The sequence below is a fragment of the Pristiophorus japonicus genome, chromosome 8 (assembly GCF_044704955.1).
Source record: "Pristiophorus japonicus isolate sPriJap1 chromosome 8, sPriJap1.hap1, whole genome shotgun sequence".
Classification (NCBI taxonomy): domain Eukaryota; kingdom Metazoa; phylum Chordata; class Chondrichthyes; family Pristiophoridae; genus Pristiophorus; species Pristiophorus japonicus.
Genome location: NC_091984.1, coordinates 205,460,585 through 205,475,717, shown reverse-complemented (window position 1 = coordinate 205,475,717; position 15,133 = coordinate 205,460,585). Strand labels below are relative to the sequence as shown.

Here is a 15,133-nt window from a genome sequence, read left to right as displayed (position 1 = left end):
AGGTGACCAAAACTGCACGCAGTACTCCAGGTGCGGCCTCACTAATACCCTGTACAGTTGCAGCAGGACCTCCCTGCTTTTGTACTCCATCCCTCTCGCAATGAAGGCCAACATTTCATTCGCCTTCCTGATAACCTGCTGCACCTGCAAACTAACTTTTTGGGATTCGTGCACAAGGACCCCCAGGTCCGTCTGCACTGCAGCATGTTGTAATTTCTCCCCATTCAAATAATATTCCCTTTTAATGTTTTTTTTCCCAAGGTGGATGACCTCACATTTTCCGACATTGTATTCCATCTGCCAAATCTTAGCCCATTCGATTAACCTATCTAAATCTCTTTGCAGCCTCTCTGTGTCCTCGACACAACCCACTTTCCCACTAATCTCTGTGTCATCTGCAAATTTTGTTACACTACACTCTGTCCCCTCTTCCAGGTCATCTATGTATATTGTAAACAGTTGTGGCCCCAGCACCGATCCCTGTGGCACACCACTAACTACCGATTTCCAACCCGAAAAGGACCCATTTATCCCGACTCTCTGCTTTCTGTTAGCCAGCCAATTCTCTATCCATGCTAATACATTTCCTCTGACTCCGCGTACCTTTATCTTCTGCACCTAATCGAATGCCTTTTGGAAATCTAAATACACCACATCCATCGGTACACCTCTATCCACCATGCTCGTTATATCCTCAAAGAATTCCAGTAAATTAGTTAAACATGATTTCCCCTTCATGAATCCATGTTGCGTCTGCTTGATTGCACTATTCCTATCTAGATGTCCCGCTATTTCTTAATGATAGCTTCAAGCATTTTCCCCACTACAGATGTTAAACTAACCGGCCTATAGTTACCTGCATTTTGTCTGCCCCCTTTTTTAAACAGAGGCGTTACATTAGCTGCTTTCCAATCCGCTGGTACCTCCCCAGAGTCCAGAGAATTTTGGTAGAGTATAACGAATGCATCTGCTATAACTTCCACTATCTCTTTTAATACTCTGGGATGCATTTCATCCGGACCAGGGGACTTGTCTACCTTGAGTCGCATTTAGCCTATCCAGCACTACCCCCCTAGTGATAGTGATTATCTCAAGGTCCTCCCTTCCCACATTCCCATGACCAGCAATTTTTGGCATTGTTTTTGTGTCTTCCACTGTGAAGACCGAAGCCATTTCCACATTTCCCATTATTAAATCCCCCTTCTCATCTTCTAAGGGACCAACATTTACTTTCGTCACTCTTTTCCGTTTTATATATCGGTAAAAGCTTTTACTATCTGTTTTTATGTTTTGCGCAAGTTTACTTTCGTAATCTATCTTTCCTTTCTTTATTGCTTTCTTAAGTCATTCTTTGCCGTCGTTTAAAATTTTCCCAATCTTCTAGTTTCCCACTAACCTTGGCCACCTTATATGCATTGGTTTTTAATTTGATACTCTCCTTTATTTCCTTGGTTATCCATGGCTGGTTATCCCTTCTCTTACCGCTGGAGCTGATCACCTTGTGACCTTTAGGTTTAATGTAAACTCCAAAAGTGAGCACTGCAGGGGAAGCCTGCTTTATAAAGGGAGGCAGCACGAGGTGCAGTAATGTGTGCCTCCCGGGCTTTCCCTATCTGTTGGCTATTACATGGAATTACATGGTACAAAGCATGACTGCAAATACAGCGCAACACTTCACCCCCCACCCCCCCTCCCCCCCAAGTCTTAGATGCGATTTACAGGTCAAGCCTGACCGGGGGGGTCTGCGCACTCTGGTTGAGTATCTGAGTTGGACGCTGGATGTGGGCGGCCTGACTTGCGGTGCTGCGGCTCTGGTCGGACTGTCTGGTGCGACAGGTTCTGTCTTTTGGTGAACCGCTGGTCCTGTTGCTTGTGGTTGGAAGTCGATGTTACTGTAGTCATCCAGCGGTTCTGGATCATCGGTGAATCTCAATTTGTTTTGATCAATGTGCTTCTTGCAGATTTAGCCTAATGAGTCTTACCACGAATACCCTACTCCCCTCTTTAGCTACGACAGTGCCTGCGAGCCACTTGGGGCCTGTACCAAAGTTCAGCACGAAAACAGGGTCATCAACATTGATACAACGCGTTACAGAGTTGCAGTCATGATATGTACATTGCTTAAGTCGCCGGTTTTTGACAATCTCACTTAAAACTGGGTGCACGAGGGACAACTTTGTTTTGAGGGTCCTCTTCATAAGGAGTTCGGCGGGCGGAACCCCTGTGAGTGAGTGGGGCCTCATTCCATATGCAAGCAGCATGCGAGATAGACGGGTCTGCAAGGGGCCTTCCGTCACTCGTTGCATGCCCTGCTTTATGATGTGTACTGCCCGTTCAGCTTGGCCATTGGAGGCTGGTTTGATTGGGGCCGACCTGACATGCTTTATGCCGTTACAGCACATAAATTCGCGAAACTCGTAAAGCATGGTCCATTGTTACTAACAAAGACATCGGGCAGGCCATGGGTGGTGATCATTGTCCGAAGGCTCTCTATTGTGGCAGTGGATGTACTAGACGACATTATAACACATTCGATCCATTTAGAATAAGCATCAATTACAACTAGGAATATTTTTCCTAGAAAGGAACCCATGTAGGCTACATGGATGCGGGACCAGGGTTTGGAAGGCCAGGACCATAGGCTCAGGGGGGCTTCCCTGGGAGCATTGCTGAGTTGCGCACACGTGTTGCACCAGCGTACGCACGACTCTAAGTCTGCGTCGATGCCGGGCCACCACATGTGCGATCTCGCAATGGCTTTTATCATTACGATGTCGGGGTGTGTGCCATGGAGATCCTTGACAAATAAATCTCTGCCCTTCTTGGGCAGGACTACGTGATCTCCCCACAAAATGTAATTGGCCTGGACAGATAACTCATCCTTGCGCCGGTGAAATGGCTTAAAATCGCCATGCATCTCTCCATACGTGGTTGCCTAGTTTCCACTTAATAAACAGTTTTTCACCCGGGACAGCAGTGGGTCTTGGCTGGTTCAGATTCTTATCTGGCACGCCGTGACGGTGACCCTTCACCCTCAAAGGCTTCCATGGCCATGGCCAGTTCCGCGGGCTGCTCCGCTTCACCCTCACTGGTGGCGAGCAGGAGCCAGCTGAGCGCATCTGCGCAGTTATCAGTGCCTGGTCTGTGGCGGATCGTGTAGTCGTAAGCGGACAGTGTTAATGCCCACCTCTGAATGCGAGCTGAGGCGTTGGTATTAATACCTTTGCTCTCTGAGAATAACGACGTGAGTAGCTCGTGGTCGGTTTCAAGTTCGAACCGCTGGCCAAATGGGTACTGGTGCATCTTTTTTACCACGTACACATAAGCTAGGGCCTTCTTTTCGATCATGCTGTAACCCTTTCAACCTTGGAAAGGCTGCGGGACGCATACGCTACAGGTTGGAGCTTACCCGACACATTCGCTTGCTGAAGCACACAGCCGATCCCGTAGGATGACTCAATTGCACGCTAAAACAAGGTGCCTACAGGGATCATACAGCGCCAGTAGTTTGTTTGAGCACAATAAGTTTCTGGCCTTCTTGAAGGCAGTTTCTTGATTTTTACCCCAAACCCAGTCATCACCCTTATGGAGCAGTACATGTAATGGTTCAAGCAAAGTGCTCAGCCCAGGCAGAAAGTTACCAAAGTAATTCAGTAGTCCTAGGAACGAGCGCAGCTCCATCATGTTGCATGGTCTTGGGGCCTTCTGGATCGCCTCCTTCTTGGAGTCTGAGGGTCTGATGCCATCTGCTGCGATTCTCCTTCCCAGGAACTCCACCTCTGGTGCCAAGAAAACACATTTGGTTCATTTCAATCTTAGACCTACTTGATTTAGTCGGTGTAGCATCTCTTCCAGGTTATGGAGGTGTTCATCGGTGTCGTGTCCGGTGATCAAGATGCCGTCTTGGAAGACGACCATTCCCGGGACAGATTTCAGCAGGCTCTCCATGTTTCGTTGGAAGATCGCAGCCATTGAACGGATCCTGAAGGGGCACCGGTTGTATACGAACAGCCCCTTGTTTGTGTTGATGCACATCAGCTTCTTGGACGATTCCACCAGCTCCTGGGTCATGTACGCCGAGGTGAGGTCCAATTTCGAAAACAGCTTTCCGCCCGACAGAGTTGCGAACAAATCCTCCGCCTTGGGTCCTGTAACGATACTCGGTTAATGGTTACTTTATAATCTCCACAGATTCTATTTGTTCCATCACTTTTAAGAACGGGGACAATGGGACTGGCCCAGTCATTAAATTCCACTGGCGATATAATGCCTTCGTGCTGAAGCCGATCTAGCTCGACTTCTACTTTCTCCCGCCATCATGTAAGGGACCGCTCTGGCCTTGTGGTGAATGGGTCTTGCGTCTGGGCTGAGGTGAATTGTCATCTTGGCCCCTGTGAAACTGCCGATGCCAGGTTTGAACAGTGACGGAAACTTGTCTAAGACCTGCGCACACGTGGCTTTCTCCACCAACGATAATGCTTTTACATCGCCCCATTTCCAGTCAAAATTCCGTAGCCAGCTTCTGCCAAGCAGCGTGGGCCTGTTACCGGGAACAATCCATAGTGGCAATTTATGCGCAGAACCATCATACAGCACCTGAACCATTGCACTTCCGAGGACCAGGATAATCTCTTTGGTGTAGGTGCGCAACTTCGCATCAATCAGGCTCAGCTTGGGCCTGTGTGCCTTGTTTGCTCATAGCTTCTTGAAGGCCTTCTGGCTCATGATCGATTGGCTCGCACTCGTGTCCAGTTCCATCGGTACTGGTATGCTGTTCAGTTTAACGTTCATCATAATCGGGGGACTCTTGTTGGTAAAGGTGTGCACTTCATGCACGTGCATCCTGTTATGTCTTGAATCAAGAGTCAGACTAGATACTGCAAGCTCAAAGTAAGGTGTGACCGTAGTCCTTTATTACGGATCTCAGAGTGCCTCTCCAGCCTGTGAGGTCTCCTTATATACAGGTGCTCCCAAGGGGTTGTGGGATCCCTTGGGACTCCAGGGGATAAGCCCTCTGGTGGTTAGACATGGTATTTACCGGTTTACATACTTAGCACACCCCCATGTACCTCTTCCTCCTCGGTCATCTCTGCGCGATCCTCAGGTTCTACGCTTGACCTCCCAGCTTCCGCTACATATCGAGTTGTAGCACATTTACACATTTGTTGGAGGTGCCCCATCATTGAGCAATTCTTGCAGACATATTGTTTGAACCTGCACTGGTTTGCGCGATGAGCCCCTCCACAGCGCCAACAGCTTGCTGATGGACTTGCATTCACAGGTACTGATCTCTTTGCATTAGTCCATTATTGTGGTGAGTGAGTCATCTCAGGTCGAGCAGAGGTCGCATTAGCCCAGACGGGGGTACTTCTCCTGTCTGCCGACGAATTTAGCTTATTCACAGTGTTTGGCCCTGGGTGATTCCGAAGTTGTGAGTAGAGTAGCTTTGTTTCTTCCTCTCTGGCCATGTATGCCTGAGCAATCAGGGTGGCTTTGGCTAGGTCCAAGTCTTCCTCCGATAGCAATTTGCAGAAAATACCATCGTGCCCGATTCCCAAAACAAAGTAGTCTCTTAACATTTCTTCAAGAACTGTCCTGAATTTGCATGGCCCAGCAAGACATGAATGCTGCCATGTCTTGGCCCACTTCGCGCCGGTGGGTATAGAAACGGTACCTCGCCATGAGCGCACTGCGTTTCGGCTTTCGGTGATTTCGAACTAGCTCGCACAGTTCTTCATAACTTTTCTCAACAGGTTTCGTCGGGGTCAGTAGGTCCTTGATCAATGCATATGTCCGTGATCCACAGACAATGAGGACGACGGCCCTGCATTTGCTGGTATTCGCGGCTCCCTCTAATGCTTTCGCGACAAAGCATTGATCCAGCCAGTCAATGAAGTCATCCCTGTCTTCCCCAACGCAATATAGCTCGATGTAGTCAACGGTGGCCATAACTTTGTGTTAGTATCCCATCTCGTCGCCAGTTGATACGTATGCTTATCACTATAATAAATCACACGTGCCCCATGCTGGAGCTGATCACCTTGTGACCTTTAGGTTTAATGTAAATTCCAAAAGTGAGCACTGCAGTGGGAGCTTGCTTTATGTAGTGAGGCAGCACAAGGTGCAGTAATGTGTGCCTCCCGGGCTTTTACCATCTGAAGGCTATTACATGTAATTACATGGTACAGAGCATGGTTGCAAATACATCACACACAGTGCCACAAAATACTTGGTGAAGTTGGAAAAGATCTAGCAGTATTTGTAGTCAGTTAGTTCTGTGTACTTCTGGATCCTTACATCTGTAAATGAGTAGTGGATTGACCCATTTGTGTTGTATTTCTGTTTTGGTGGTTACCATGTACGTATCTTGAGTACTTCAATTTGGACCCAAATGGTTTTCGAGAGCCTCTGTCCATGGTATAGGCAGATACCTGAAAAGATGTGAACATGAATGTACCACCTCTTCTCTTCTGGCTTACAAAGTACATCAGATCCTGGTACCAAGAACACAGGATTGCAAATACCACAAAGTTATGTGAAGGTAGGCAACTGCCTTGTGATGAAGCTTATAAGGCCCTATGACAGTTACTTTGGTGAAGAGCTAATTTTTAATACTATTTTTAAGTTTTTGGAAAATGTCCCGCCCTCCCCCCCCACGCAGTGTGTTGGTGCATGGGCAAAGTTTCTATCATATACTGTGCGTGTGTTATTTGTTGTCTTTGAACTGATCTATAGATAAATAAAATATAGACAATAATGGAAGTTTAAAGAAAAATACAAGGTGGATTTGTTTGCAGTTGTGTCTGATTTATTGGCCCGGAATTTCCTAGAATGGCGATGTATGCGATTAATTAGGCTGATTCTCAACCCAATTTTACCTTTGCAAACTTATTCCAAAATTTCCTGGAAATGTAATTTGAATATACAACAGCAAGCATTATGCTGAATTAGGGACCTTAGAAGCAGTACAGCCAATGGTTTCCCCCATCTACATCAATGAACTAATTAAGCAGATCAATATTGGCACGAGTGGAATCATAGCATTCTGAACTTTAAATTTTTTTACTATGCTGAACTTGAACACTTGCAAAAAATTGTTTGAGTTATAGACACTCTCAGCTGCTGTATTCAGTTTTCAAGAACATTCCAAGTTACAGATTTTTTTTAAAATCAATTATTTAGAAAATCATAGAATAGAATCAAAAATTTACAACACGGAAGGAGGCCATTCTGGCCCATCGTGTCCGCGTCGGCCAACCTAGAGCTATCCAGCCTAATCCCACTTTCCAGTTCTTCGTCCGTAGCCCTGTAGGTTATGGCACTTTTAGTGCACATCCAAGTATCTTTTAAATGTGGTGAGGGTTTCTGCCTCTACCACACTTTCAGGCAGTGAGTTCCAGACCCCCATCACCCTCTGGGTAAGTACATTTCCCCTCATAGCTCCTCTAAACCAACCCCAATTACTTTAAATCTAGGTCCCCTGACTGTTGACCCCTCTGCCAAGGGAAACAGGTCCTTCCTATCCACTCTATCCAGGCCACTCATTATTTTATACACCTCAATCAGGTCTCCCCTTAGCCTCCTCTGTTCCAAAAAAAAACAGACCCAGCATCTCCAATCTTTCCTCATAGCCAATATTCTCCAGTTCAGGCAACATTCTTGTAAATCTCCTCTGCACCCTTTCCAGTGCGATCACATCTTTCCTGTAATGTGGTGACCAGAATTGCACACAGTACTCCAGCTGCGGCCTAACCAGTGTTTGATACAGTTCAAGCATAACCTCCTTGCTTTTGTATTCCATGCCTCGACATAAAGGCAAGTATTCCATATGCCTTCTTAACCACCTTATCTACCTGGCCTGCTACCTTCAGGGATCTGTGGACCTGCACTCCAAGGTCGCTTTGTTCCACTACACTTTTCAGTGTCGTACCATTTAATATTTCTTCCTTTGCCTTGTTAGACCTCCCCAAATGCATCACCTCACACTTACCTGGATTAAATTTCATTTGCCGCTGTTCTGCCCACCTGACCAGCACATTGATATCTTCCTGCAGTCTGCAGCTTTCTTATTCATTATCAACCACACAGCCTATTTTAGTGTCATCTGCAAACGTCTTAATCATACCTCCAACATTTAAGTTCAAGTCATGCATAGTGGAGCTATTCAGGTGGACCCCGTCGTGGAGGAGGTGTTCAGGCAGGCCGGCGAGGAGGCCCTGAGGTAAGGGTAGCAGCAACGAGTGCGGCGAGGCAGGGCACAGTCAGGCGAGGCCCGAGGTCAGGCAGCAGCGGGACCCCGAGATTGGCAGGTCCGGATTCCGGAACATTTAACGGATTATGGACAACCCTGTCACCGATCGGTCCGGAGTCCGGAACATTCTGGAACTCCAGATTTTGAACGCTGCACCTGTACCTACAAAGTCTCAGATTAAATAAACTGGGGACGGAATTGGACGTGAGCACCTGTTCGATGATTCATTTGAGACCAAATTAGTAGACATGCATGAAAAAGTCCACTCCAAAATGTACCAATTTGGGCTAGGCTTTCGGCAACAATCCGCCCATATTACCGTTAAGGAAGCCATTACCGCCCATTTCATGCATAAACTGCAAACTAACAGCCAGTTACGGCCAATATATCGCCGGCGGTAAATTCGGCAGTCTATTACCGCCGGCGGTAAACGGTACCGCCTGCCCATTTGTTTTTGCTGATTTTCCCAGCACTTCAACGTGCACTGCCCAAATTACCGCTGGGCGCTAAATTCGGCAATTCACCCAAATATTGCCCAAATTACCGCCGGACTAAAATACCGCCCTGAAATAGCTGCACTCACCTGACCTTAACCCAGTAGTATGGATGCCATGTTTTAAAACGAATGAACTTGAAGAAAAGGCTGCTTCAAGTTGATGGGAGCATTAAAGTCATTTGTGAGTGGATTTTAAAGGTGTTTGAAATCAATGCTCATAATCTGAGGGTATTGTAGTCTATCTGGATTAAGTTTTTGGCTGTTTGAGGAAAATTTAATACTTTATATGACAGTTTACTGGACTTTTAAAGGAATGGGGCCTGCAATTTCTCTGCCAATATTGCTGACTAATTGCATGCTGCGGAATAGAGCTGGAAGGTTCATTAAAGAGCATTATGTGCCCAAAGAGGTGGCAGACTGCTGAGGAGGGGGAGACATTACCCCCAATGTATTTACAGGGATAAGCGGTCATACCTGGACCTGTCCGATACAGCGTGCGTTAGAAGGCTGCGCTTCCGAAAGGAAGTCATCATTGAGATATGCCAGCTCATTAAGGGAGACCTGCAGCCTACCAGCACCATCAGGACAGCACTGCCCGTTAAGGTTAAGGTGACTGCGGCAATTTCATCGGGCTCCTTTCAAGCATCAGCTGGCGACATTTGCTGCATCTCTCAGCACACCACACATTGCTGCAAGCGCCAGGTGACAGCAGCGCTTTACACACGAAGGTTTGACTTAATATAAACTTCCCAATGACCAGGGAGGCACAGAGTGAGAGGGCTTTGGGTTTTTCGAGAATAGCAAACTTCCCTAAGGTCCAGGGTACAATAGATTGTGCGCACATCGCCCTGTGAACACCTGCAAAGGTGTTTCGGACCTGAAAGGGATTCCATTCCCTGAATGTGCAGCTCGTTGTCGACGACAAGCAAATAATCATGGCAGTAAATGCCAATTTTCCAGGGAGCATTCATGATGCACACATCTTGCGGAGAGCACTGTCTCCGACCTCTTTAAGAGTCAGCCACAAGGTCAATGCTGGGTGCTTGGTGACAAAGGATATGGCCTCGCCACCTGGCTCTTCACCCCTCTCTGTAAGCCCAGAGAGATGCCGAGTATCGATACAACAACAGCCACACGCAATGTAGTCAAAAAGACAATTGGAGTGCTGAAGCAGCGCTTCAGATGCCTGGATCACTCTGGAGGCTGCCTAAAATACCACCCTGAGCAAGTCGCAGAGTTCATTGTGGTGTGTTGCATGTTGCACAACTTACCAATCAGGGGACAGGAATTGCCACAAGGGACTGTAGGACCACCTCAGGATAGAGGGGACGAGGCAGACGAAGAAGTAGAAGGGGAGGAAGAGGAGGTCGAGGAGGATGAGGAGGAGTCTTACGATGAACCCATGACACCCCATGCACCCCTACACCACAGGAGAAGCCCCGAGGTAGTTATGCAAAACTGTTACGTCAGCAGCTCATAAATGAACGCTTTGCATGAACGGTGAGAGTTAAGTTTTAACCTTGCCTGGCCATTGTTTGCAACTGATTGTTAACCCCTCATTTTGTGAAAGTGAGTGAGACACTGCACAATAATTGTTAAGTTAAATAAAATATTTTATACATATTGAAAAATGAATCTTTTGAAATGAATTAATAAATAATAATTTTTTAAGTAACTGTGCAACAAAATGTAAACAAAGCAACAATCAACAATCCAACAGTCAACAACTTTTCATTAAAAAAACACCAACACACCCCGCCCCCTAACAGTCAACAATTTTTCAATAAACACCCCTCTCCACCCCAAAAAAAAATCTACCTGTGCCCACCCCCCCCCCCAATTGTTTTTTGCCATTACCCCTGCTCCTGCCAGAGTTGGGACCAGTGCATTGTGCAGCAGGGCACCTTGCGCGCTGCAACTGTAGTTGTGGTGACGGTGGCAGCGCCATGTGTGCGGAATCTGGAGAAGAAGAAGGGTGTGAAGAGCCGTCTTCCGAATCAGAAGTATTACTATGTTCCTGACTCCCAAGTGCTGTCGGCATTGGTGGTATGACACCTTGGGGTTCAGTGCCATAGACCGATTCCAGCATCTGCCTCATGGCATCAACGGAATCTGCAGTTCGCCGCATCACCACAATCAGCGGCGCCATGTCCTCCAATTGGTGTGCTGAATGCGTGGCAATGTTTCCGGCTAGGCCACCAATAGCCTGGAGGGGCTCTCGACCAATGTCGATGTTCGCCCTAGACACCTGCCTGTCTTCGAGTACGCCTCTCCCGTCGAATCAGTCTCCGCGGATTCGGCACAGGGGCTGTAACACTCGTTATGCCCTTCTGCATACTGCTTCATCCTGCTACTTCCTTGGAGCCGAATCCATAGAATCCATAAAATATGGATTCGGCTGAGGAGGTTGCAGGTATAATGGATCCTTCAGTCCCCGCCTCCTCTGTAACATTCAACGGGACATGTTTGCCACATGACATCTTGAGGGGGGGTCAGAAAGTCGGATGGTGTCCTCATTGTCATCATCCTCCTCGGTGTCCTCTCTGGTCAAGACCAGCTGTACAAGGGTTGGTGCTCCAGGGAGCTCAACATGTTCATGCGCCTGGGCAGCTAAAAAACATAATATGATAGATAAGCAGAAGGGAAAGGGAGGGAGGGTCAGGGTGACATTTTTACGCTTACATTGCGCAGGCATATGCAGAGCAGCAACACTATTGCATTATCTATCACTGAGAGATGCTACATGCAATGAACATGAACAGAATTTACAGAGACTGCATGGCATTATGATAAGATTTCATGGTCCCAGCATTGCATTACATCACTTAGCATCATTTGTACATTATGTTCACATGACTCTCAATTACATGACGCTGCACGGCCCGGGGATTATGCGTGACTTACGTAGCGCCAACACCGGATCAGCACCCCCACGGGTGGTTGAGCGATCATGCGCCCCTGTGAGGGTTGCCGCCCGCTCCTCTAGGTCAGTGAGCTCTTCAAGCTCTGCTGCCCTCCTCCGGTGCGCCGACGCTCACCGCGATTGAAAGTCATTTTTTACTGCAAAGATGACAATAGCATGGTATAAGATAATTGCCCAGGTACTAATACGCAGCACACAGATACTACATCCACAACTACCTACCCCAAATACCTTTCAACAATGTCCCATTAATGCAGCGTTAGCATGCAAGTGTTGCATGATGAACACAATATAACATCGTTGATAGTAAATAATGTGTGACACAAAGCTTACCAAGATTAACATCACAATGTGGCAGATTTACATTTTAAGTAATGAGTCAGTGCATGATTAAAGTTATTAAAGCTATTACTTACTCTCGCGGCCGAAACAAGATCGTTCCAGCGCTTGCGGCACTGGACTGGCCCCCGACGAACCTTGGCAACCGAGGACACCGCCTCAGCAATCTCTGCCCATATTCGCTGGTACACAGGCAGGGTGGGTTTCCCACGACCGCCCCGGGTCAATTGGTTCCAACGTGCCTCCACTTTGTGGACCAAGGGCATCCATTGTGAAACGTTTTTCCCTCTTCCTCCTTCCTACCTTGGCGTACACCATTAATTGATCTTCACTACTATCCATTATATATAAGTGACCTTTATCTTTTTTTATGAATCAGAAACCGAGATGAGTGATTTCTCCTCGAATGAATGAGAACACACAGAACAATCAGACAGCCTCTCTTTTCTCTCTCAGTCTCTCTCCTCCTCCTCCCTTCCTCATCTGCGAATGCGTGGGCTGACCCTTGACCCCTGAATCGTGGGAAAAAGAAGAAAAAAAACGCCCATGCGCAGTAAGGCCGTTGCCAAGGACGCCGGCCTTACACGAGTAAAAATACCGCTCCCGCCTGATCACTACCGCTACCGTCGGGGAAAAAAAAGCCGAAACGAGCGGCTTTGGATCTTAGCGGTATTCCGGTGATATTGAAAAGTCAGAAGCGTATACTGCCGGAATACCGCCGAGATCTGGGCGGTAGCAGTAAAAGTGGAAAGTCTAGAAACTGTAAAAAAATTCAAATTTTCTGAGCGAGCGTATCTCCAACCCCAGAATACAAATTTTGTATGTATAGTATGCAAGGTTTTCCAAAGGTATAAATAGTATTTAGTGTAAAATAGTTCTTCATTACAGTAACTGCCGCAAAGCCTTACAATCTTCACAGTTGAATGAAATTTTAACGCTGCAAGAAAGTTAGCACACCGTGAAGAAAAGGAGAAATCTGATTAAAAAAAATGCAGAAGATGCACTAGATCTGCTTAGAAGTCAGTTATCTTAGATAAACTTCAAAAACAAAAAATGCTATGCAGAATGATGATCTATACCATGGAGTGCTGGAGACTGTCTTACTTCTACCATACAGAACAAATAATAGCCAAATCATGAAATCATTCGGTACTCACATGTCTTTTGTCATTCTTCCATTCTCCTGAATATACTTTTTTATATTCTTCACTGATTGGATCTGGTACACTGTAAGTCCCAAAACCATTTCTTTTTCCATACTCCCAGTCACCATTGTATATGGCTCCAGTGGTTTTCCACCTTTGTGTTCCCTTTCCTGTTTAGATTAAAATGTCAAATAACATAGCAATGGGAAACGTTTTAATGCTTTAGAATTGTGTTTTCTTTTTTGTAATGCTCAAATTGGAGATTTTTAATACTCAGCTGTTGTAAATTGGGCTAAATGTAAAAATATGTAAAAAGATCTCATGAGCATCCAAAACATACAAGTTCCTCGATGGTGCATCTTTCTGATTTACAGCTCTAGAGCGACATCAAAAGACCTGCACAATGCACCAGAAAACAGACACAAAGTCATTAGTCAAGAAATGGAATTGGGCCTCATGTAACTCAAAGCTTAAGCTAATACTGTACCAACAAGATTTTAAAGTCCAGGTTTGGTGTGACAGCAATGTAGAGAAGAGGTGAGAACTCTGCCTCACTGTAATCCTATTCAAAGCTATCACTTTTTAGGAGATTCCACATAGCACTGAAACTCCATATGCACCTTAGTTCCATTGTGGGAACACCAAGTGACCCATTAATTCTTCACCATCTCAGCTATAAAATTAAAATGGTAACAGTAAATATGTTAGACGTAAATCTGAAAAAACACAGACGTGGTTAAGGCAACAGAAAAATAGAAACAAAAAAACACTGCCGTGGCTTAGTTGAAATTCTTTAATAGCCAGCAAATTTACTGATACGTTGCTCATGGACTGTCCTGGATCTGGATCAGTTTGATGTTTAGATGCTAATCTAGGCTGTGCCTGCGCCAAATAGGCATATTGAGTTAATTATAGCTATATATAAATTGAAGTAAATCAGTGGAGTAGTTGTAATTGCTTCTACATTTCAGACTTCGAGTCAATGATTGGCTTTCTTTTCTTAAAAGTTGCTTTAATCTGTAACAAAGTGTTGCAAACAAACTAGACACAAAACTGTTTTTTTTAAACATAAAGAAAAGGATCATCCATCAAATGACAAGCCTTTTTGGGTATCCTGCTCAGGAGTGAGAGATGCTGAAAGAGCCTCCCCAGCAGTACTCAATTCTGTGATGGAATTCAGCTTTATAGAAAGTTGGGTTATTAAAGGGAATATAATTATACCTTCCAAAATTATTATCTGGAGAGCACATTGTGGAAATAACTTTTGTATTAGAATGTATTATAGTAAAATAAACAGAGTATCTGTCATATTTGAATAATATCAATTGCAAAAAAAATCTTGATTTTCTTTACCTTAATGGATCAACACGATCAGACAACCCATACTAGCTGACATTGTCAATAGCTCTCTTTCCTCAGAGACTCCCTCTCCCTTTCAAAACTGCCATCACCCTCTTCTCAAAATCCATCATTGATCCATCCATCTTCTCCAACAACTGCCTCATCAACCTCCCTTTACTCTCCAAGGTCCTTGAACCTATTGTCACTTCCCAGCTTTGTGCACATTTCTCCCAAAACTCTTTGATCCAATCCCTCCAATATGGCTTCTGTCCTCACACCACTGAAACAGCCTATATGACTGTTGTGCACAACTCTCGTTGTCCCCTCTGCAGCAGTCAGTACAAGTTTTAATTTTTTTTGTCAAATTGTGGGTGATGCTGCATTTATTGCCCATCCCGAGTTGACTGAAAGGTGGTGATGGGCCCCTTTCTTGAACCACTGCAGTCCTTGTGACAACAGTGCTCCCATAATGGTGGTAGGATTTTGATCCAGCAACGGTGAAGGCATGGCAATATGTGTCCTAGTCAGGATTGTGTATGACTTGGATGGAAAATTGGAAGTATTGATTTTTGCATTAAATTTCAGCACTTGTCTTTCTCAACAGTTGATTTCGCAGGGATGGCAGGTGCTGTAGAAAT

General features: G+C 45.7%; 1 protein-coding gene across 1 annotated transcript in view; it reads right to left on the bottom strand.

Annotated features, from left to right (window-relative positions):
• morn3 (MORN repeat containing 3) overlaps positions 1-15,133 on the bottom strand; it is a 60,559-nt gene that overhangs the window by 35,355 nt on the left and 10,071 nt on the right. Inside the window, exon 2 of the mRNA XM_070887818.1 lies at positions 13,167-13,324. Coding sequence (XP_070743919.1) covers positions 13,167-13,324 — 158 coding nt within the window. The remainder of the gene's footprint in view (positions 1-13,166; positions 13,325-15,133) is intronic.